The following is a 25,306-nucleotide window of genomic DNA, read 5'->3' on the forward strand; positions in this document are numbered from 1 at the left end:
AACTGGCTGCTGGACAATCATCAACAGGAAGACACGGGACTTCACCAAGGAGGATACCCCACGTCCAAGGACAGAGGAGAAGCCACAGTGAGATGGTAGGAGGGGCGCAATCAGAGTAAAATCAAATCCCATAACTGCTGGGTGGGTGACTCACAGACTGGCGAGCACTTATACCACAGAAGTCCACCCACTGGAGTGAACGTTCTGAGCCCCACGTCAGGCTTCCCAACCTGGGGGTCCGGCAACGGGAGGAGGAATTCATAGAGAATCAGACTTTGAAGCCTAGTGGGAATTGATTGCAGGACTTCGACAGGACTGGGGGAAACAGAGACCCCACTCTTGGAGGGCGCACACAAAATACTGTGTGCATCGGGACCCAGGGGAAGGAGCAGTGACCCTGGGGGAGACTGAACCAGACATACCTGCTGGTGTTGGGGGGTCTCCTGCAGAGGTGGGGGCTGGCTCTGTTTCACCGTGGGGACAAGGACACTGGCAGCGGAGGTTCTGGGAAGTACTCCTTGGCGTGAGCCCTCCCAGAGTCTGCCATTAGCCCCACCAAAGAGCCCGGGTAGGCTCCAGTGTTGGGTTGCCTCAGGCAAAACAACCAACAGGGAGGGAACCCAGCCCCACCCATCAACAGTCAAGTGGATTAAAGTTTTACGGAGCTCTGACCGCCACAGCAACAGTCAGCTCTACCCACCTCCAGAGCCTCCCATCAAGCCTCTTAGATAGCCTCAACCACCAGAGGGCAGACAGCAGAAGCAAGAAAAACTACAGTCCTGCAGCCTGTGGAACAGAAACCACATTTACAGAAAAATAGACAAGATGAAAAGGCAGAGGGCTATATACCAGATGAAGGAACAAGAAAAAAAACCCAGAAAAACAACTAAATGAAGTGGAGATAGGCAACCTTCCAGAAAAAGAATTCAGAATAATGATAGTGAAGATGATCCAGGACCTTGGAATAAGAATGGAGGCAAAGATTGAGAAGATGCAAAAAATGATTAACAAAGACCTAGAAGAATTAAAGAACAAACAAACAGAGATGACCAATACAATAACTGAAATGAAAACTACACTAGAAGGAATCAATAGTAGAATAACTGAGGCAGAAGAACGGATAAGTGACCTGGAAGACAGAATGGTGGAATTCACTGCTGCGGAACAGAATAAAGAAAAAAGAATGAAAAGAAATGAAGACAGCCTAAGAGACCTCTGGGACAACATTAAACGCAACAGCATTCGCATTATAGGGGTCCCAGAAGGAGAAGAGAGAGAGAAAGGACCAGAGAAAATATTTGAAGAGATTATAGTCGAAAACTTCCCTAACATGGGAAAGGAAATAGCCACCCAAGTCCAGGAAGCGCACAGAGTCCCATACAGGATAAACCCAAGGAGAAGCACACCGAGACACATAGTAATCAAAGTGGCAAAAATTAAAGACAAAGAAAAATTAGTGAAAGCAGCAAGGGAAAAATGACAAATAACATACAAGGGAACTCCCATAAGGTTAACAGCTGATTTCTCAGCAGAAACTCTACAAGCCAGAAGGGAGTGGCATGATATACTTAAAGTGATGAAAGGGAAGAACCTACAACCAAGATTACTCTACCTGGCAAGGATCTCATTTAGATTTGATGGAGAAATCAAAAGCTTTACAGACAAGCAAAAGCTAAAAGAATTCAGCACCACCAAACCAGCTCTACAACAAATGTTAAAGGAACTTCTCTAAGTGGGAAACACAAGAGAAGAAAAGGACCTACAAAAACAAACCCAAAACAATTAAGAAAATGGTCATAGGAACATACATATCGATAATTACCTTAAACGTGAATGGATTAAATGCTCCAGCCAAAAGACACAGGCTTGCTGAATGGATACAAAAACAAGACCCATATATATGCTGTCTACAAGAGACCCACTTTAGACCTAGGGACACATACAGACTGAAAGTGAGGGGATGGAAAAAGATATTCCATGCAAAGGAAATCAAAAGAAAGCTGGAGTAGCTATACTCATATCAGATAAAATAGACTTTAAAATAAAGAATGTTACAAGAGACAAGGAAGGACACTACATAATGATCAAGGGATCAATCCAAGAAGAAGATATAACAATTATAAATATATATGCACCCAACATAGGAGCACCTCAATACATAAGGCAACTGCTAACAGCTATAAAAGAGGAAATCGACAGTAACACAATAATAGTGGGGGACTTTAACACCTCACTTACACCAATGGACAGATCATCCAAAATGAAAATAAATAAGGAAACAGAAGCTTTAAATGACACAATAGACCAGATAGATTTAATTGATATTTATAGGACATTCCATCCAAAAACAGCAGATTACACGTTCTTCTCAAGTGCGCACGGAACATTCTCCAGGATAGATCACATCTTGGGTCACAAATCAAGCCTCAGTAAATTTAAGAAAATTGAAATCATATCAAGCATCTTTTCTGACCACAACGCTATGAGATTAGAAATGAATTACAGGGAAAAAAACGTAAAAAACACAAACACATGGAGGCTAAACAATACGTTACTAAATAACCAAGAGATCACTGAAGAAATCAAAGAGGAAATCAAAAAATACCTAGAGACAAATGACAATGAAAACACGATGACCCAAAACCTATGGGATGCAGCAAAAGCAGTTCTAAGAGGGAAGTTTATAGCTATACAAGCCTACCTAAAGAAACAAGAAAAATCTCAAGTAAACAATCTAACCTTACACCTAAAGAAACTAGAGAAAGAAGAACAAACAAAACCCAAAGTTAGCAGAAGGAAAGAAATCATAAAGATCAGAGCGGAAATAAATGAAATAGAAACAAAGAAAACAATAGCAAAGATCAATAAAACTAAAAGCTGGTTCTTTGAGAAGATAAACAAAATTGATAAGCCATTAGCCAGACTCATCAAGAAAAAGAGGGAGAGGACTCAAATCAATAAAATCAGAAATGAAAAAGGAGAAGTTACAACAGACACCGCAGAAATACAAAGCATCCTAAGAGACTACTACAAGCAACTTTATGCCAATAAAATGGACAACCTGGAAGAAATGGACAAATTCTTAGAAAGGTATAACCTTCCAAGACTGAACCAGGAAGAAGCAGAAAATATGAACAGACCAATCACAAGTAATGAAATTGAAACTGTGATTAAAAATCTTCCAAGACACAAAAGTCCAGGACCAGATGGCTTCACAGGTGAATTCTATCAAACATTTAGAGAAGAGCTAACACCTATCCTTCTCAAACTCTTCCAAAAAATTGCAGAGGAAGGAACACTCCCAAACTCATTCTATGAGGCCACCACAGATACCCTGATACCAAAACCAGACAAAGACACTACAAAAAAAGAAAATTACAGACCAATATCACTGATGAATATAGATGCAAAAATCCTCAACAAAATACTAGCAAACAGAATCCAACAATACATTAAAAGGATCATACACCATGATCAAGTGGGATTTATCCCAGGGATGCAAGGATTCTTCAATATATGCAAATCAATCAATGTGATACACCATATTAACAAATTGAAGAATAAAAACCATATGATCATCTCAATAGATGCAGAAAAAGCTTTTGACAAAATTCAACACCCATTTATGATAAAAACTCTCCAGAAAGTGGGCATAGAGGGAACCTACCTCAACATAATAAAGGCCATATATGACAAACCCACAGCAAACATCATTCTCAACGGTGAAAAACTGAAAGCATTTCCTCTAAGATCAGGAACGAGACAAGGATGTCCACTCTCACCACTGTTATTCAACATAGTTCTGGAAGTCCTAGCCACGGCAATCAGAGAAGAAAAAGAAATAAAAGGAATACAAATTGGAAAAGAAGAAGTAAAACTGTCACTGTTTGCAGATGACATGATACTATACATAGAGAATCCTAAAACTGCCACCAGAAAACTGCTAGAGCTAATTAATGAATATGGTAAAGTTGCAGGATACAAAATTAATGCACAGAAATCTCTTGCATTCCTATACACTAATGATGAAAAATCTGAAAGAGAAATTATGGAAACACTCCCATTTACCATTGCGACAAAAAGAATAAAATACCTAGGAATAAACCTACCTAGGGAGACAAAAGACCTGTATGCAGAAAACTATAAGACACTGATGAAAGAAATTAAAGATGATACCAACAGATGGAGAGATATACCATGTTCTTGGATTGGAAGAATCAACACTGTGAAAATGACTATACTACCCAAAGCAATCTACAGATTCAATGCAATCCCTATCAAATTACCAATGGCATTTTTTACGGAGCTAGAACAAATCATCTTAAAATTTGTATGGAGACACAAAAGACCCCGAATAGCCAAAGCAGTCTTGAGGGAAAAAAACGGAGCTGGAGGAATCAGACTCCCTGACTTCAGACTATACTACAAAGCTACAGTAATCAAGACAATATGGTACTGGCACAAAAACAGAAACATAGATCAATGGAACAAGATAGAAAGCCCAGAGATAAACCCACGCACCTATGATCAACTTATCTATGACAAAGGAGGCAAAGATATACAATGGAGAAAAGACAGTCTCTTCAATAAGTGGTGCTGGGAAAACTGGACAGCTACATGTAAAAGAATGAAATTAGAATACTCCCTAACACCATACACAAAAATAAACTCAAAATGGATTAGAGACCTAAATGTAAGACTGGACACTATAAAACTCTTAGAGGAAAACATAGGAAGAACACTCTTTGACATAAATCACAGCAAGATCTTTTTTGATCCACCTCCTAGAGTAATGGAAATAAAAACAAAAATAAACAAATGGGACCTAATGAAACTTCAAAGCTTTTGCACAGCAAAGGAAACCATAAACAAGACGAAAAGACAACCCTCAGAATGGGAGAAAATATTTGGAAACGAATCAACTGACAAAGGATTAATCTCCAAAATATATAAACAGCTCATTCAGCTCAATATTAAAGAAACAAACACCCCAATCCAAAAATGGGCAGAAGACCTAAATAGACATTTCTCCAAAGAAGACATACAGACGGCCACGAAGCACATGAAAAGATGCTCAACATCACTAATTATTAGAGAAATGCAAATCAAAACTACAATGAGGTATCACCTCACACCAGTTAGAATGGGCATCATCAGAAAATCTACAAACAACAAATGCTGGAGAGGGTGTGGAGAAAAGGGAACCCTCTTGCACTGTTGGTGGGAATGTAAATTGATACAGCCACTATGGAGAACAATATGGAAGTTCCTTAAAAAACTAAAAATAGAATTACCATATGACCCAGCAATCCCACTACTGGGCATATACCCAGAGAAAACCATAATTCAAAAAGACACATGCACCCCAATGTTCATTGCAGCACTATTTACAATAGCCAGGTCATGGAAGCAACCTAAATGCCCATCATCAGACGAATGGATAAAGAAGATGTGGTACATATATACAATGGAATATTACTCAGCCATAAAAAGGAACAAAATTGAGTCATTTGTTGAGACGTGGATGGATCTGGAGACTGTCATACAGAGTGAAGTAAGTCAGAAAGAGAAAAACAAATATCGTATATTAACGCATGTATGTGGAACCTAGAAAAATGGTACAGATGAGCCGGTTTGCAGGGCAGAAGTTGAGACACAGATGTAGAGAACAGACATATGGACACCAAGGGGGGAAAACTGCGGTGGGGTGGGGATGGTGGTGTGCTGAATTGGGCGATTGGGATTGACATGTATACACTGATGTGTATAAAAGTGATGACTAATAAGAACCTGCAGTATAAACAAACAAACAAACAAAACAACTAATACTAAACTTTCATTGGGTTATTTGTATGGAAATATGTTAATATAAATATTTCAGACATTACATGAAATTTCTAAAAATCTTATATGTTCTGGTATAATGTTATAAGTCATAATCCTAGTTATTACTTTAAAAGGTATATCTCAGAAATAACTAATTTTCTTGTCAACTGCATTATTATGAACTTTCATCAAATCTTTAACCGTGGTCATTTTTAAGTCTTTTGTCATTTACAGACAGTTCTGGGTGTACTCTGATGCTTTTGTAAATATGTTCCTGTAAAAGGGTTTCATCTTCAGGAAATTCATGGAAAAGACTCTGACAAGTACAGGTTTCTGGTACCTGACTGTACTGCTGAACTGAATGAATAAGCATTTTCAGAACTCTAATGAAAAACTGATGCGCTCATAAAAGTGCTAACAAAAGATCAAGAAGAAAAAAAAAAATTAATTACATGGGACTGAGTGAACTGATGAGGATGACTATAATTTTTGTGACTTTCTGTTTGAATTTAAAAAAAAGAAAAAATCCCACAAGGACTCAGAGGCAAAGAATATACAAATCAATTTTCACTGCAAAGTAAAGGAGCTGTTACAGTGGAGGATTACTGGACTGAATGTCAATATTATGACATAGTATGAGTGTGTTTCATGTTTGGTAATTGCAATCATTGTTGCTTTTGTTGTGGTCATCCATGTACAATGCTTGGTGTCAGTCTATTTATCTCTTGTAAAAATAAAATACAGTGTGTGTGTGTGTGGGGAAAAAAAAAAAAAAAAAAAAGAGTCATGTACCAAAATGTTCATTGCAGCTCTATTTACAATAGCTAGGACATGGAAGCAACCGAAGTGTCCATCGACAGATGAATGGATAAAGAAGATTTGGCACATATATACAATGGAATATTACTCAGCCATAAAAAGGAATGAAACTGAGTTATTTGTAGTGAGGTGGATGGACCTAGAGACTGTCATACAGAGTGAAGTAAGTCAGAAAGAGAAAGACAAATACCGTACGCTAACACATATATATGGAATCTAAAAAAAAAAAAAAAAAGTTCATGAAGAACCTAGAGGCAAGACGGGAATAAAGACGGATACCTACTAGAGAATGGACTTGAGGATACGGGGAGGGGGAAGGGTAAGCTGGGACAAAGTGTGAGAGTGGCATGGACATATATACACTACCAAACGTAAAATAGATAGCTAGTGGGAAGCAGCCACATAGCACAGGGAGATGAGCTCGTGGCTTTGTGACCACCTAGAGGGGTGGGATAGGGAGGATGGGAGAGAGGGAGATGTAAGAGGGAAGAGATATGGGGACATATGTATATGTATAACTGATTCACTTTGTTATAAAGCAGAAACTAACACACCATTGTAAAGCAATTATACTCCAATAAAGATGTTAAAAAAAAAAAAACAAGCTACACAGGTAAGATTATATCAATCAGGCAATTTAAAAAAAAAAAAAAAAGAAATCTCTCTCGGTCTGGCCTCTGGGAAGAAAAAACCTCTCCGGTCAGAATCTGTAACCATAGGCATTCTTTTATGTGGATTTGGTGTTCAAATGCATTCTGCTTGCATGGTCTGGGACCCCAAGCTGAGAAATTCACATGAAAAGTGGTCCTAGTCCAGGAGTTTTAATACCGGAAAAGACGGGGAGAATGGGTATTAGGGAATGTCTAGCAGTCTGCCACATCAGTCCATATTTTTGTTGCACAGAAAAATAATCAGTAAAATACTTTTAAGGATAAAAAAGTATCACATTAACATAAAATTGGCGGAAAACGTGGAATAGAGATACAAGATCAGGAGAGAAAAGTAACAATGTAAAATTTCCAATATCGCCCCAGTTGAAAATACATGCTCTAGAGCTAAATTCCATTTAATGGATGTTTGGGCGTTAGAGGAACAAGTTAAATGACACCACAAGAATGTCTGCCACATCCAGAGTGTGGGAAATTTCACAGGACAACTGTTTCGACAATTAAGTCAATGGCATGAAAAGATTAAGAGAAATTTAAGAGATGTAAAACTAAAAGTAATATTTGAAACTTGTTCAGATCCTAACCCAAATGAACCAACTATAAAAAGATATTTTGGATACAGTTGAAGAGATCCGATTATTTGATGCAGTGTGGAATTGTAATTAAGAAATTAGGTTTTTAGAGATGCATACTGAGGGGTATGAGAGGAAATGACATGTACCTAGGATTTGCTTTATAAATACTTCAACAAAGAAAACAAGGAAAAGGAGGAAAGAAGAAATATGGCAAAGTCTTGATAATGGATGATGGATATATGGATATTAACTATACTATTGTTTCTTTTATACACATTTAAAATTTTCATAGTCAGAATTCAAAATTATTTTAGAGAACACATGAACAGAAAACAGCACTAGTATAATATACGAACTAATTCTGCTATTTATAGAAACATCCCAGGTGTTTTTCTAGAAATTTCTTATTTTTCCCAGTGTGCAATCCCCACCGATGCTTTGCCCTGCTTCCATTATGAAATGCTAGAATCAGGAAAAATAAGCACTTTGTACCCCAGGATGAACAAATGATGATAGGGTCATCTCATCTAATTTCAGTCCTGAGGAAAAACTTAAAAACTAAGCAATTCCTACAAGTGTGGACTCCCTAACAAAAAATGGTGCTATCCCTGACTTTTAGAATGCTAGTGCCTGAAACAATGTCACTGTCTTTGTGGATATGGTTAACATGAGAAAAAGTTACTGTTTCCTACCATGATCAGATGAATGAAACTGGTAATTTCTCAGGTTTCTTACCTTTCTTTTTAAAACTTGAAATTCCTTTAAATGCCAAATATTTGAGTTGGTCTTCCTGAAGTCTGACTCCTTTGCACCTTTAAAAAACAAAAACAGTGTTGTGGAGGTATAGTTCACATACCATACAATTCACCCATTTAGTGTATAGTTCGATGGTTTTTAGTATATTCACAATCGCACCACCATCAACACAATCAATTTTAGAATATTTTCATTGCCCCCAAAAGAAACCCTGCATCTGTAAGCAGTCGATCTCCACACCCACCCCCTACCCGTCCCCACCACATACATCCTCACACTCAACTCTAGGCAACCACTAGCCTCTTTTTTGTCTAGTTTGGACATTTGATATGAATGGAATTACACAAAATATGCTCTTTTCCACTGGCTTCTTTCACTTAGCACAATGTTTTCAAGGTTCATCCATGTTGCAGCATGCATCAGTACAACATTCTTTTTTCCTCTCAAGTAATATTCCATGGTATGGATATATCACATTTTATTTATCCATTCATCAGCTGATAGATATTTGGGTTGTTTCCATTTTCTGGCTATTATGAATAATGCTGCTATGGACATTCTTGTAAAAGTTTTATGTGGACATAAGTTTTCATTTCTCTAGGAGTGGAATTGATGGGTCATATGGTAACTATATTTTTAACCTTCTGAGAAACTGCCAAACTGTTTTCCAAAGTCGCTGAACCATTTTACATTCCTACCAGCAGTGTGTGAGCATTACAATTTCTCCACATCCTTGCCACCACTGTTACTGCTGTTTTTTTTTAACAGCCATCATAGTGGGTGTGAAGTGATATCCCATTATGATGTTGATTTGCATTTTCCTAATGGCTCATGATGTTGAGCAACTTTTCAAGTGCTTATTGACCATTTCCTTGCACCTCTTTGAAAGTAAACTTTCTAAATGTCTTTGTCTCTGAATCTTCCTTCCACACTAGTAATATTTTCAGTTAAACCTAGTATCTCCTTGTTGTAATTCACTTAACAAGAAGATAAAGAGTAATGGCAATCCATTAGTCATGGTATTTTCTAATCCATTCATTCATCAAATATGGATTGAGTGCCGATCATGTGCCAGAGGCTCTTCTGGTCACTAAGCATATAGAAGAAAATAAAACAGACCTAAATAAATAAATAAATAAAACCACCTTGCCCTCCTGAAGCTTACATTTTCATGTCTTTAAAGTTTTTTTCCAGTTTTATTGAGATATAATTGACATACATCATTGCACAGGTTTAAGGTGTACAGCATAATGACTTAATTTACGTATATTGTGAAGTGATCACCAAAATAAGTTTAGTTAGCATCCATCATCTCACATAGATACCAAAAAAATAAGTTTTTTCCCCTGTAATGAGAACTCTTTGGATCTACACTTCTTTTATTGTATAAAAAGAAAACATATAAATTTTACCATCTTAGCCATTTTTAAGGGTATAGTAAGTAGTGTTAAGTATATGCACATTGTTGTGAAACAAATCTCCAGACCTCCTTCATGTTGCAAATATGAAACTCTATACCCACTAAACAGCTCCCTTTTCTCCCTTACCCCCAGCCCCTAGTAATTTTTTTCTGTTTCTATGAGTCTGGTTAATTTAGATACCTCATGTAAGTGGAATCATATAGTATCATTTCATGACTGGCTTATTTCATAACATAATTTCCTCAAGGTTCAGCCATGTTACAGTATTTCCTTCCTTTCTAAGGTTGAATAGTATTCCACATTTTGTTTATCCATTCATCCATCAATGAATATTTGGGTTGCTTCCACCTCTTGGCTATAGTGAATAATGCTGCTATGAACATGGATGTACAAATATCTCTCTGAGACCCTGCTTTCAATTCTTTTGGATATATACCCAGCAGTAGTATTGCTTGATCATATGGTAATTCAGTACTTAATTTTTTGAGTAACTGCCATACTGTTTTCCATGGTGGCTGCACCATTTTACATTCTCACCAACAATGCACAAGGGTTCCAGTTTTTCCACATTCTCTCCAACACAATTTTTGTTTGTTTGTTTTTTGCTTTTCTCTGGTGATTAGCGATGTTGTGCATCTTTTCACCTTTCACTTCCTCATTTAGATCTATTCCCAAGTATTTTATTCTCTTTGATGCTACTGTAAATGAAATTGTTTTCTTAATGTCCTTTTCAGATTGTTCACTGTTAGTGTATAGAAACACAACTGATTTTTGCATGCTGATTTTGTATCCTGCAATTTTGCTACATTTGGTTACCAGTTATAACCGGTTTGCGTGTGTGGGTGCCCATAATCTTCAGGGGGTTCTACATAAAAGATCACGTCATCTAAGAACAGAGATAATTTTACTTCTTCCTTTCTAATTTGGACACCTTTTATTTATTTTTCTTGTCTATTTGCTCTGTCTAGGACTTCCAATACTATGTTGAATAGAATTGGCAAGAATAGGCATCCTTGGAAAAGCTTTTAGTCTTTCACCATTGAATATATTAGCTTTGGGCTTTTCATAGATGGCTTTTTTCTTTTTTTTAAATAAATTTGTTTATTTGTTTATTTTTGGCTGTGTTGAGTCTTCATTGCTGCTCACGGGCTTTCTCTAGTTGTGGTGAGCGGGGGCTACTCTTCGTTGCGGTGCGCGGGCTTCTCATTGCAGTGGCTTCTCCCGTTGAGGAGCACAGGCTCTAGGCGTGCGGGCTTCAATAGTTGTGGCACACGGGCTCAGTAGTTGTGGCGCACGGGCTTAGTTGCTCCACGGCATGTGGGATCTTCCCGGACCAGGGCTCGAACCCGTGTCCCCTGCATTGGGAGGTAGATTCTCAAGCCACTAGGGAAGTCCCCATAGATGGCCTTTATTATGTTGTGGTAGTTTCCTTCTATTTCTAGTTTGAGTGTTTTTATCATAAAAAGGTGTAGAATCTTGTCAAATATTTTGTTAGCATCACTGAGATGACCAGGTCGTTTTTGTCCTTCATTCTGTTATTGAGGTGTATTACACTGACTGATTTTTTTTCATATGTTGAACCATTCTCATATTCCAGGAATAAATCCCACTTGGTCGGGGCTTCCCTGGTGGCGCAGTGGTTAAGAATCCGCCTGCCAATGCAGGGGACACAGGTTCGAGCCCTGGTCCGGGAAGATCCCACATGCCGCGGAGCAACTAAACCTGTGTGCCACAGCTACTGAGCCTGCGCCCTAGAGCCCGTGAGCCACAACTACTGAGTCTGCATGCCACAACTACAGAAGCCCACGCACTTAGGGCCCGTGATCCAACGACAAAAGAAGTGGCAACAAAAGAAGCCACTGCAATGAGAAGCCCGTGCGCAGCAACGAAGACCCAACATAGCCAAAAATAAATAAATTTATAAAACAAAAAATCCCACTTGGTCATGGTACATAATCTTTTTAATGCACTGTTATATTTGGATTGCTAGTACTATGCTCATCTTCTCTGTATTGTTCCAATTTTAGTATATGTGCTGACAAAGCAAGAACTCCCTGTGGCTTTATTTTTTAAACACGGGATAACATACTTTGAATTTCATAATGTACTTTGCATTTCAATTTTCAAATGAGTAAATGTCTCAAGGAGCAAGAATTCTTTTCTATGCTTGAAACACTGACAAAAATTAAGACACACTTGCTACTTTGCAGTCTGTTTTCTTCGCAGAATTAGCATCACCTGCTTCCTACATAATACACCTCAACTGGAGTGTCAGAAAGTGACTGTTTCTTTGGAAGGTGCTGTGCAACAATCTGACCCATAGAGAGCATCCAGATTTGAGGTTTCTATGACACCATTATGAAACCCGTTTGTAAACACACACAAACTGTTTAGAGTAAATAAGAGTATGAATAAGATGTACCGGGAATTCACTTCTCCAACAGATTCAATACTTCAACCTTTAGAGTACTTAAAATACAGGCCCTCCTGCACAGTAAAGTGTGGTGTGCGTGAAGCACAGCGGAGGACTCACCTTTCTGGGTCAGTAGAAATCCAAATATATATGCCATGCACTCGGGACCGTGAAGGATACGATTCTTTTAAGAAAATTTCCAGGGACTATACTTTTGAGAACTGACAACAGCTCCTGGGAACTTCTGCTTCTGTTTCACAACTTATGGGACTTACTGGCACCCGCCCACAGCTAGGAAAAGGTTAACAGGTGTTTACAATACCTAAAGATGACTTGTCGACTTTCTGGAAGCCTCCCGCCTGATGTGGCCCGAAAAGGGGGCAAAGGAGGAAGGGAATCTCTCAAAAAGGCGCGGGTCCGAGAAATAGGCTGAAGGAGGAAACAAAACCGAACCTCCGGAGAAAAGGTAGTCGCTCCAACTAGAAATACGCACCCTCGCCGGCGCCTCGAGTTCTGCGCCTGCGCCCAGAGCGGCGTCTCGTAGGCCCACGACTGCGCATGCGCCCTGAGTAGTGCGAGGCCGTCGTTCGCATCTGTGTCTGCGCAGCTGTGGGTTCTTTCCTCCCCTCTATCCCAGCCCAGCTCACCCACCCCTGCATCCCCCGACCCCCTCCTCTTCCAACACGGTCACCCAGAGCAGGGTTGGGTCGTTGGTGACTGCTAGGGACTAGAGTGGGACGGTGTGTGGTACCGGGTCAGTGGTAACTCGCCAGTTATCGCGTAGGCGATGCTCGGGTTAGACAGGTGAATTCACAGCTGCGAGCCCTTGTCTCCGACCTTTTAAAGCATCCTTTGTTTTATCCTGGGACGCTCGGAAGCCACCATCCTGCTGCCGCCATCCGCGAAGCAGCTGGGAATTGTCTCTTGGGAATTTTAATCTTGTTTGGAAGCAGCCCCGACCAGGGGGTCCCTTTTTTATCCAGAATCACCCAGGACATGATGGACAGAAATGTCATCCCTCCTTAGACTTCGATAGAAGCTGAATTAAAAAGTTGAGTAGTAGTCACTTTGAAGAAAGGAAAAAAAAGGAAAAATTCACACACAAAAACATTTATGTGTACACAGAATAATCTCAAAGAATGGATCAGCAACTGCTACTGTGATTACCTCAGGGGAGAAGAAAAGGTGCTGAAGGACTGGCATGAGTGTTTTTTAAATTTTTTTGCATCGTTTGAAATATGTTCAATGTGCATGTATTTTTTGTTTTGTTTATTTTTTCAAATTATTTATTTATATATTTTTGTTTGCGTTGGGTCTTTGTTGCTGCGCAGGGGCTTTCTCTAGTTGTGGCGAGCAGGGGCTACTCTTCACTGTGGTGCACGGGCTTCTCATGTGGTGGCTTCTCTTGTTGCGGAGCACGGGCCCTAGGCGGGTGGGCTTCAATAATTGCGGCTCGCGGGGTCTAGCGCACGGCCCCTAGATCGCAGGCTCAGTAGTTGCAGTGCATAGGCTTAGTTGCTCTGCGGCATGTGGGATCTTCCCGGACCAGGGCTGGAACCCATGTCCCCTGCATTGGCAGGTGGATTCTTAACCGCTGTGCCACCAGGGAAGTCCCCGTTTTGTTTTTTAAATCTTTGAATGTTCATTTGACTCCCTTACCAAAATGGTAGATATCAAGGAAATTTGGAAATTTAAGAAGTCTGTCTAGATTCAGTAATGCTGGATAGAATTATACATACGTGTGAAGATAAAACGTTTTGTGTAAACCACTAAGTCTTCCTGTTTATTTCTGGACAGATATCCTTGGGAGTTGGGGCCAGAAGTACAGGAAAAGAGGAGCCAGGAATTTTCGAAAAATCGGCAGGAGTGGCATACAGGAAACAAATGTTTTTCATCTCAGTCATTGTATATTCCTCTTGGTTTTGCTGAAGAAAATTGAAGGGTAAATTTTAGTTCACCGAAGTCCGACATAGATGGGAAGGGGATGTTTGATGTTTATTTTTGTAAAGGAAATTAATTGGGTGTGGTTGGCAGAGTTGAGACTTGAAGTTCCTATTCTAGGTAAGGAAAACATCCCTTAGTGAAGAATTTCCAGATTGATTATGGTATATTCCTGCCCCTAACCTTGCAAAATAACTTCAGGCTCCCTCCTCCAAGGGAAATTGTTAGGAAAAAATTAGGCAACTGCGCTTAAGAGGACTTGCAGACAAAAAGCTCATACTGAAAGATGAGCACACCGGACACACCTCATTCTCTTGGTTAGCTGAACCAGTTCAACTTGTTACCCAGTGAGTGGTTAGTAGATCTAGACAAGTGTAGGAATTTGGAGAGTGGGGATCCCAAAAGTTGAAAGTGTGAAGTCAGAGGCCAGGGGTTTATAATGTTTCTTCTTAGTTTGTCTTGTTTGTAAGTACAAGCAAGAAGTTGAGCTCCCAAATAAAATATTTTAGGAATAGTGTTTCTTAAGTGACTCCAAATGTCAGTACATCTACAAAGAAATAAATGAAACCTAGTGGGTAATAAATCAATCAGACTGAGCAATAAGCAGCACCTGGGGATAGAAATTCCCCACAGAGGAGAAAAATGACATCACAGAAGAGAATACTTAGTAAAATTTATTTTAAAAAAAAAAGAAAAAGGAAAACAATAATTTATGCCCTTGGCAAAATAAAAGATCTTTTCAATATAAATGTTTCTTAGAAAACATATGAAAAGATAATATAACATATATATCAATAAATCAATATCAATGTTACAGCAAAAGTAATAATGATTCTATAACAATGACGAGTGAAGAAAATTCTGGCCCTTACACAGCAGCGTTCCTGGAAGGTCCTCTGATTCCTCCTTTTTTTGGTACAGAGGTGCCCTCATTTTAAGAAAGCCTGATACACATATATCTACATTTAGAAACTCTATCAAATTTCTCTGTATCACAAAATAATTCTCTACAAAAAAAAAAATCAACGAAAAGTTTCTGTAAGTGATCCTTCAAATTGGCAAGCTTTCCTAATGTGTTTAGAATTAACCAAATACATGTGTCCCCAACTTCTTTCATTATAGCATTATTGCATACAGTGAGGTATACCTGAAGTGAGCCAGTGACAGAGTTGGGCTTCAGACCTGACTGAAGAGAATGCGTTCTTACTTAGAGTAAGAGGAAATGGTTGGGGGCACGAGTTCCCTCAATCTTTTGGTTCTCTAATCCTGAGTTCTTAATTTTCCTGTCTCTGCTGTTTCCTGGGTAACTTTGTTCACCTGGTACTCTCAAGCTAAAAGGAGGAAGTCATATGGGAGGATGGATTGATGGAAGTCATAGGGGTGGATTGATGAATTAGTGAGTCACTCCAGCAGAGCAGAGTGAGATGAAATCTGAGGTTCAGAGTGTGTGTGTGGATATAGCTGGGGGAAAGCTGGAGCAACTCTGAGCCCTTGTCGTGGTATTTGCGAGGCCCCTCTCCCAGCAGGGGCACCTGAGGAGCAGCAGGGCTCAGTCCCGCTCTCCCCAGCCGGATGGGACACGTACTCAGGAGAACGGACTCCATCCTATTTGTCACACTCCTCCTGGCTCCCTTCAGCACAATGGTGGTGCTGCTCACAGAACTCCTGGATCCGGCTGCAGGCCTCCAGCATCATCACTTCGGGGATTGTGATGACCACTCGGAAGAAATTTGGGTACTCGAAGCACTGCAAAAATAAAAGCCTGTTATTCTCAGAGCAATTGAATCAGGGACTGGACCACCCTAATATGGCCAGGGCCCTAATCAGCAAGAAGCAGTGATGCCATTTACCCAGGGCTATCCTTTCACTCAATTCCTACCACTGGAGTGCTAAGCCAGTAACTGAGTTAATTTATCTTGAAAGGAATTTGTGGGACGAGCTTGGTTTCCTCTCACCTAGAATGTTCAACCACAATTTTTCTTCCTGGATGGGGGAGAAACAAACTTTAAATAGAGGTCATGAGACCCATCAGTTTGAATCTTTTCAAAAGAGAATACAGTAATCCCTCGGTATCCATGGGGGGTTGGTTCCAGAACCTTCGAGAGTACCAAAATCCGAGGATGCTCAAGTCCCACATATAAAATGGCATAGTATTTGCATAACCTACATACATCTTCCTGTGTACTTTAAATTGTCTCTAGGTTACTTATAATACCTAATACATTGTAAATGCTATGTAAATAGTTGCCAGTCTGCAGCAAATTCAAGTTTTGCTTTTTGGAACTTTCTGGGATTTTTTTCCCCGCATATTTTTCCATCCACAGTTTGTTGAATCCTTGGATGAGGAACCTGTGTATATGAAGGCCGACAGTACGCTTTGTTGGGAGACAAAAAGTCAGGCTAAAGACCAGCTCAGGGAGAGTTCCTGAGGCTCTAGAAACCGTTGAGAGTGTCCTGAGAGACATAAGCACTCACTGTTGCCGGGAGGCAGTGGACGGATTGCTCAGCAAATAACTGCTCAGTGAATTCCACATCATTCTCAAATTCTGGGAAATGTTCCATCTCAATTCCAACCTATACCAATAACAGGGAGATGCAAATTTATCAGGAGGGAAAACAGGCCAACTCCCTATGCCACAAATTAAGGTAGGGACTGCTCTAAAAAACATCTTGGAACGCCACTGCTGATAACTAAGAGTTCTTGCTCTTATGAACTCACAGAATTTTTCATAGGGAAGAGAGGATATATTTATATTAATGTTTTAGTTTACTGAAGGGTTCCTTCTTGGATGCTGATAAATGAAAGCTAGAAATAGGATGCCAGTGTTTCTCAAAAAAGGCACTATTGGGACTTCCCTGGTGACGCAGTGGTTAAGAATCAACCTGCCAAAGCAGGGGACACGGGTTCGAGCCCTGGTCCGGGAAGATCCCACATGCCGCGGAGCAACTAAGCCCGTGTGCCACAGCTACTGGGCCTGTGAGCCACAACTACTGAAGCCCACGCGCCTAGAGCCCGTGCTCAGCAACAAGAGAAGCCACCGCATTGAGAAGCCCGTGCACCACAAGGAAGAGTAGCCCCGTCCGCCGCGACTGGAGAAAAAGCCCGCGCGCAGCAACGGAGACCCAACGCAGCCAAAAATACATTAATTAATTAATTATTTGTTTTTAAAAAGGCTCTATTACCATTATGGGCCAGGCTATTCTTGATTGCATGGAACTACCCTGCCCATTGAAAAATATTTAGCATCCCTGGCCCACAAAATGCCAATAGCACCCCAAACAGTCTTTCTGAAAACAAACAAAATTCCTATATATCCCCAAACATTCCTAGGGAACCAGATCTCTCCCAGGTGAGAATTACAGTAGTGTGGAAAGCCTCTTATTTGTGCCTTATGTCATCCCTGTATCTACATATAAAATGATTCTCTGTATGAAGAATTAAGTCATTTTAAGAGTTTTTTTCTTTTTCTTCTTTTTTCTTGTTTTTAGCACTGAGGTTAAACCACATCGATGGGACAATTCAGAACAAGGCATTCCTAAACTGACTGGCTCAGGAGCCCATGTGGTTGTCTTCGTGAGCCCTGCAGACTGGCTTCCCCCGCCTACCACCAACTGCCTGCCACCCACAAACTCACCATGAGGTACATAGCCCCAGAAGGGCGGATGGGCCGGAGTCCAGGGATGGCAGCCAATGCCCCATAGCAGAGATCCGCATTGGACTACGAGAGGAGACAGAGACATCAAGAATGAAAAGTTAAGCAAAAGAAAAACCAAGTCATTAAAAGGAGAGCCCACATCAAAGGCAGGGAACCTAAGTTTGCTCTCCTGGCATAAGGGGTAACAAGATAAAAACTCTGCCACTTGAAACTTTTGGCCAGGAGCAGGGTGGATTGCCAGAAGTTAAAGAAATGTATGGGTAGATATTTACACTGATGCCACCTCCTGGTTTGGAAGCCCCATAATGGAGCATTGCTCCAGAAATGAGGACCCATTATTCCAAATTCCACTGGTGGTGTTCCTTGACTCCCAAAGTGGAAAGTCATGGGCTGCCCTTACCTTGAGGAAGCTTAGAGTGTTGTGGTAGAACTCTTGAGGGGTGCGATGCAGGATACTTTTCAGAGCTCCCTGGACAAGGGTGCAGGGTCCCAGGATCCGCTGACTCAGCTTCACCAGCCCATCTCGGATCTAAAAGCCCCCCAGCAAAGACATTATTTAGCCTTTCTTAAGCATCTCCACTGTGGAGATCCTTGTTCTGCCAATTCTTTCTATCAAGTTTTTAATCTCTGGAGAAGTGATGGTGCCTAGTGTCATTCTTAGATCAGACCACCTAGGTTTGTAGCCCAGCTCTGCCATGCACTGGCTGTGTGGCTCTGGGCAAATTATACAACCTCTCTGTGTCTCATATTTCTCACCTGTAAAATGGAGGTAATACTAATACTGGCCTCACAGGGTTGTTAGGAGAATTAAATTGAAATAAAGTACATAAAGCACTGGCACATTGTAATCCCACAAACAATATTAGGTATCATTACTGCTATTGTTTCCTTTTTTGTGGTACTAAAATTGGAGGTAGACGGAACTTCCTCACCAAGACAGAAAAACTGAGTTTTGGAGAGGAATAACTAGTACTGTCTTTATCCAGTGTCTTTCCAGGCACACGGAACTACAGGGCCAAAAAGAAAGAAAAAAACTCCTTACCTCCTTACCACTGTGCATGCAAAGTAAATAAATAAATAAACAAATATTTAGAAAAAATATATATATATATAATCGCCCCTAAATTAGACATACTATTTCACCACATTGCTCTTACCTCATTGCCAAAAATATCTCTTCGGTCATGGATGAGGATCCAGCCCATCCTCCAGCCAGGAACCAGCCAGCGCTTGGCCAGCCCTCCACAGGACAGGATGGGGACGTTGCTGCTGAGGGTGGCTAGAGGTTCAAATTTGGAATCTGAAAACACCTGAGGAGAAGAGGTGCTTGTTACAGTTGTCTTCTGGTTTACTTTCCTCCAAATCCCATGCCTCGCAAAATTTTCCTTATATCACTAGGGACAGGGTCTCAGATTTACGGGCTCATTCCTACCCTGAAGCATGATTGGGATCTCAAGAGCCTTCAGAGGGGACTATCCAAAAACATTTAACCCAGTATCTAGTCTAGATTAAAGGAAGCCTAAAATGAGGAAACTGACCCCAGCCCTTGGCTCTAGGGAATGAATAACCGTTGGAGTTACAGATTTCACAATAATATATGGGTCCATAATCCCTTATGTGAAATCCCTGGGCTCAAGTATGTTGCAAAATGTAGAATTGTTTGGATTTTAGAAAGGTTATATAGCACATGTACCATATATTATATAACAGCTGCAGGGCAATCTGGGACAGCACTCCTAATCAAGCAGAGTAACTGTTCTGCCCCTTTCCTTACCCACTTATATAGATCCATAAGTGAGATAAATAAAGATTTACAAATATCTTTATATCAGGCCAAGTCAGGTTTTCCACCAAATGAATTCCAAAAAATCTTCAGATTTTTGTAGCTTTTTGGATTTTGGAAAACTGGCTAAGCGGTGGTTATCTGTATATCTGTTTAGAGCGCAGGGATACTGATTAGTGCTGTACTGAAATGATTAGGATATGCTTCTGATTATTCTAGGTGCCACATCTAAAGGTGCCATGAGATAACTTGGGATTGAGAGTATGGAAGTGATGCATCCTACCCAAGACTCACCATGTCTCCATAGATCTCATCAGCTAAGATGGGGACACACTGCCTTGCAGCCACTGAAAATAAGAGAAACATGCTGAAATCATTTTTAATGTGAATTGCTTTAGCATTTAATATTTACCTGGGCTTATTATACTTTGCATTTCATGTTTGTATGTTTCATCTTCCTCTTTAAGAACTATAAACTCTTCTTATACTCTTCCAGGGTACAGAGCCTAAATTTGCTCTTTAATTAACTAGATATTTCAAACCCTCTCTTCCACATGATGGGAGTGGTGAAGAGGCAAGTATTTCCTCTTTTTCTCCTTCTTTCAGGAAATTCCTACCTTTCCAGGGGCACACCACTCACTAGGGACCCCAGTGGAGCCCTCCCACCTCCATCCTAGGCTTGGAACTTAGTGAAGGACTCCTTTCTCGTTCCATGAAACAGCTGAAGGATTTCATCCCCATCTTCTCCCCTGTCAAGTGAAGTCTGCTGGACTTACCTGCCAAAATTTTCTGGAGATGACTTCTACTGAACACTGACCCACAAGGGTTTGATGGATTATTGACAACGAGACAAGCTGTCTTTTCATCAATCAGAGATTCCAGTTGTTTCAGGTCAATTTCCCAAAACTTCTCTGGCTGGGGAGGAAAAAAAGGGGAGACTAAGATGATTCTGAAAAATGTAGGAGGAATACTCACTTCACTCAAAGGTATAATGTAAATAACAAAATGTGTCTGTGGCCTCGACCACCCACTTCCAGATCTTTCTCTGCTAAGATAATGGTCATATATTTTTATGAAGTAGTAATTGAGCTCTTGTGTCTAAAATTTAAAAGTCATTTACCAATAAATTGTAGGGTTTGACCTCGATTCCCATAGATTCAGCCAGAGTCCTGTAGAGAGAGAAGCCAGGTCTGGGAACTAGGATGTTTTGCCCTGGGTTGGCCAGCACAGCTAAACAAAGTTCAATAGCCTGACTGCAGCCACTTGTTAGAATGACATCCTGTGAAGAATAGAAAAGTTTCATTTTGTTAGGGGTTCCAACAGCAACAGGAGAAAAGAGGTTATCAGATGAATGAGTGGGAAGCAAAAAAAACCTTATTTTTACAAACTCTATGTAAAATAGTGGGCACTGTACAAAGCCAAAATTGAAAGAAGTGAATATGTTTATATATGTGCATATCTAAAAGTTGTTGAAAATGTTGGCCACTTGAGAGAAATAAATCACTTAAAAAAGGACGGGCTGGCTGTGACTCAGCAGACCTCCACGAGAGATCATTATGACCTTGGACTTTTTCACCTGGTTATTTATTTACTTTTGACCAGAGATTTGAAACCTGACTCACTTCTGAAAGACAGATATAGGGCACCTCTTAATGTTAAGAAATATTGACCCCCACCCAGTGGACAACAGAGCAGAGGGTAGCATTTAAACTTGGGCCTGCCATCAATCCAGTATGCCATGGAACCTCGATCTTCCCATCTAAGTGACCTTAAGGGCAGTGAAGGAAGCGACAGATTAATAAAAGATCCTATTGGTAAAATTAAAAATTTCAATTATTTGATGTTTATGAATTATTGTTTTTCAATGATCTTCTGCAGAGAATCAAATATTGGGTGACCTCTGAGTCCTTTAAGCCTCCTTGAGACAGACACTATATGAGTTGTATGCAACGTTATTATCATACTATAATGACATTAAATATAATCACTGATTAGTGGCCTCCCCGTATGAAAAGTCCTCGAATTGCCAAAGGGAAATTATCCTTAGTTTTTTTTCCACTTGAAACCTTTATTCCTCATGGAACAGAAACAAGGAAAAGGGTAGAGTTTGCCCGATATTGTTCCCAAGCTGGTGCCTTGTCTAGGGCTCACCTTAGCTTCCAGGGGTGCCTCGGGACAGCGGTAATAAGAAGCAACCTCCTCCCGACTCGATAAGTAGCCTGAGAGAACAGAGCAGAGTGAGGAAGCTGCAAGTTTTCATCCCACAGCTGACAGCTTTGCCCTTAAGTCAACAGGGCTTCGAGGCTACCTTCTGCCCCAGCTCAGAGCACATACAATTTAGTTTAGCTCTCTGTCACTATAGATAAAGGAGATTAACTTTATATCTTACACTTTTATAATGAGCACAAATGTATAAATAATAACAAAAAGAGTTCCCCAAACTATAAAATACTCTGCAGCATCTTGGTTACTGTGATTATGTTTTATTTTATTTTAGATTATTTAATCTAAAATTTAAATTAAATAATCTAAAATAGGATTAGATTATTTAGGATTTAGATTATTCCTAAATCCCTTCCAGGTATTATATTTTTTGAAAACTTGTAATTAATGAATTCATTACTTTGGGTCCATTTTAACTTTTTCACATTGTATTGTATACCTATTAGTATTTTTCCTTTTCAATTATATTGAGGGACTTCTCTGGTGGCGGAGTGGTTGAGAGTCCGCCTGCCAGTGCAGGGGACAGGGGTTCGAGCCCTGGTCCGGGAGGATCCCACGTGCCACAGAGCAGCCGGGCCCATGCGCCACAACTGCTGAGCCTGTGCTCTGGGGCTTGCAAGCCACAGCTGCTGAGCCCATGTGTCACAACTGCTGAGGCCCCGCGCCTGGAGCCCATGCTCCGCAGCGGGGGGAAGGGGGCCACCGCGGTGAGTAGCGGCCCCCGCTCGCCGCAACTGGAGAAAGCCCGTGAGCAGCAAGGAAGACCCAACACAGCCAAAATTAATAATATAAATTAAAATAAATTAAAAAAAATTATATTGAAATTAAAATTTTTTCCTTTTAAATTATATTCTCATACAATAGTTCCAAATGTTGGCTTACAAGCTTGAAGTATAGACAGTTTCATACAAATTATTATGTTTTACAAAATTGCTCTCCAGAAAGATTGTCTTCAGTTACCAAGACTAGAGGCAATATTTCCTAATGTTTGTTAAATTAATAGGTAGAGATAGGTCTCTTGATGTTATACAAATTAGCATTTCCTTAACTACTAATAAAGAAGAGTATTTTCTAGATATATATTATTATCTGTGTTTCCTTTGGCATGAAGTGTTCATATCCTTTGCATTTTGTCAAATGGAGACTTGGTTTTGGGTTTTCAGGTTAAGTCAGTTTCCTAATATTTTGGATATAAAAGTCATTATAAATTTTTAAAAAATTTTATTGAAGTATAGTTGATTTACAATGTTGTTAATTTCTGCTGTACAGCAAAGTGATTCAAGTTATATATACATTCTTTTTCATATTCTTTTCCATTATGTATAAACTTTTTTTAACAACTTAACTTTTGGTTTTATTTTGTTTTGATTTTTGTTTATGAAACTTCATAAAATGTAAATAATCAACCTAAAAATCACATCCCTGATATCTCTTTAAAGTGTTTTTAAAATTCTATTTTAGCATGAAACTGGATTTTTATTCTGCATTAAGAATATGTTTCTATGCGCACATATACACAGGGCGGAAATGTGTGACACTGAAACAAAGTCAAGGAATCACTTATTTTACCAAAATGTTTAGGGTAGAAATGTTTAATAGATGGAGAGGGTTAAACCTAAATAAGAATAATTTCTTTCTGTCCTAAACAAACCTTCTATCCTCCAGTAGGTCAGCTCATTCTTTGCTGTTCTTGGTTTTTTTGTTTTTGTTTTTTGTTTTTGCCTTGAAACAAGCACAATTACATTGAGAGTGTGATTAGGACCGTAATTAAATTAAACCTTGAATGTGTAGAGAAGGAGAAATAAAGCCAAGAAGCTATTTACACAGGGCAGTAATTAATTTAGGAGCTAGAGGGCTTTGTAAAGAAGCAGGTGCAGCCAAACTCAAGGCCTCCGTTTAGAATTAGCGATGATAGAATAGGAGTGTTATTTGAGAAATAAGTATGTAATGGGAACCTAGAGCAGGGAGGTGCCATAATGCCAGAGGAAGCCAGGAAAGAAAGACCTTGATGGCTTGAGGTTAAGCATGCTGAGACTCCTTTCCCCAAATCCAACAGCCATTTTATCTTAGCTTCTCCTTAGGAATTATGCATCAGGAAAGCAAAGAGGAGTGCTAGAAATTTATTCCTATTAGAAGAGCACTAAAGATTTGGAAGCCACCAGATTAGAGTCTCAGGAGGAATTTACCAGTGGAGGGGGCATAGCCGTTATACTTCCCCGAGTCAAGGGCATCTTTTATTGCTTGGGTAACTTCAGGATCTGTAGGCAGGTTTCCAAACACAGTAGGGTCCCCTTTTCATGGGGAAAAAAAAAAAGGACCGCCAAGAGGTTATTCTTCCATGCCCAGTGCTCAGACCCGCCCTCCACTTCCATCCTCTCCAACCAACCCATGAGGATGGGGGTGGGAGGAACAATGCCTGCCTCTCGGTCAAGTGTCTCCAACTCACCAATTGACAGAGCAATCATGGTCTTGTTTGGATTTGGCTTCACCTTCATGCTGTCCACAATGGCCCGGATGGGATTGAAAGTTTTGTTGGACATGTCCGAGGGCCTCACAGACCATCTGGCCTTCCTGCCTTTCATTTTTCCCGGCACAGAGCTTCTCCCAGGGATGTTGACATGCACATCCAGCACTGAGGGGAGGTTGCCATGGTCGTGCAACTGAATCATGTATGGGTCCATCACTAACAAAGACTATGGGGAAAAAAAGGGGTCGCTGTGACACTAAGAACAGGCATCATCCTGGGGGGGCTACAGTTGGACCTAAACATTGGGGTGATTTCACCAGACATCTCTTTCCAAACTCCCTTCTCATGTAAAGTAGGTTTGTTATGAATGTGGGGAGTTTTAAGACTTTTCCCTGAGATGGAAAATAAGCAAGAGCCCATTCTACAATCTTAGCCGAGAGTGTTCCATCAAATACTTACCTACTGTGAGATTCGCTGGGTGCAACTGTAATCCCCATGAAAATTTAACCACACTCTCAGTGAAACCAAGGAAAAATGACATGAGAACTGTTAAACAATGAAAGCATATGTGTTCCTTCCTTTCCATGCAAGGAAGAGCCTCCCTAACACTTCAACAGACTGTGTCTTGTCCGGTGCAAAGAAGAACCAGGAAGAACCATTCTACGTTGTTAGAAATTTAGTGTTAATATCGTTATTAGTAAAAATAAAGCCCCATTCCATAAGCATCTTACTGTCCTGTGGATAAAGAAGTCAATACA

General features: G+C 40.1%; 1 protein-coding gene and 2 pseudogenes across 1 annotated transcript; all 3 read right to left on the reverse strand.

Annotated features, from left to right (window-relative positions):
• LOC133078017 (large ribosomal subunit protein eL31-like) overlaps positions 1-12,973 on the reverse strand; it is an 86,449-nt pseudogene extending 73,476 nt beyond the window's left edge.
• On the reverse strand, positions 12,018-12,116 carry LOC133079257 (U6 spliceosomal RNA; annotated as a pseudogene).
• A 3,051-nt stretch (positions 12,974-16,024) lies between the features above and the next one.
• Positions 16,025-24,762, reverse strand: TAT (tyrosine aminotransferase). The gene is made up of 11 exons (XM_061173390.1): positions 24,528-24,762; positions 24,268-24,372; positions 22,010-22,077; positions 20,979-21,137; positions 20,635-20,773; positions 20,153-20,205; positions 19,233-19,385; positions 18,476-18,604; positions 18,055-18,138; positions 16,895-16,993; positions 16,025-16,165 (listed from the first exon to the last, which is right to left on the reverse strand). The coding sequence occupies exons 1-11, from the start codon at positions 24,760-24,762 to the stop codon at positions 16,025-16,027; spliced, it is 1,365 nt and encodes a 454-aa protein (XP_061029373.1).
• Between the last annotated feature and the right edge of the window lie 544 nt (positions 24,763-25,306).

Source organism: Eubalaena glacialis, chromosome 18, assembly GCF_028564815.1.
Source record: "Eubalaena glacialis isolate mEubGla1 chromosome 18, mEubGla1.1.hap2.+ XY, whole genome shotgun sequence".
Classification (NCBI taxonomy): domain Eukaryota; kingdom Metazoa; phylum Chordata; class Mammalia; order Artiodactyla; family Balaenidae; genus Eubalaena; species Eubalaena glacialis.

Bases quoted from the DNA above. Each gene is read 5' to 3' on its own strand.
- TAT (XM_061173390.1), bottom strand. From the start codon at position 24,762: ATGGACCCATACATGATTCAGTTGCACGACCATGGCAACCTCCCCTCA. The intron at 24,373-24,527 runs GTGAGTTGGAGA...CCCCATGAAAAG, and splicing joins CATGATTGCTCTGTCAATTG to GGGACCCTACTGTGTTTGGA. The intron at 21,138-22,009 runs GTGAGCCCTAGA...TATTCTTCACAG, and splicing joins AGGCACCCCTGGAAGCTAAG to GATGTCATTCTAACAAGTGG.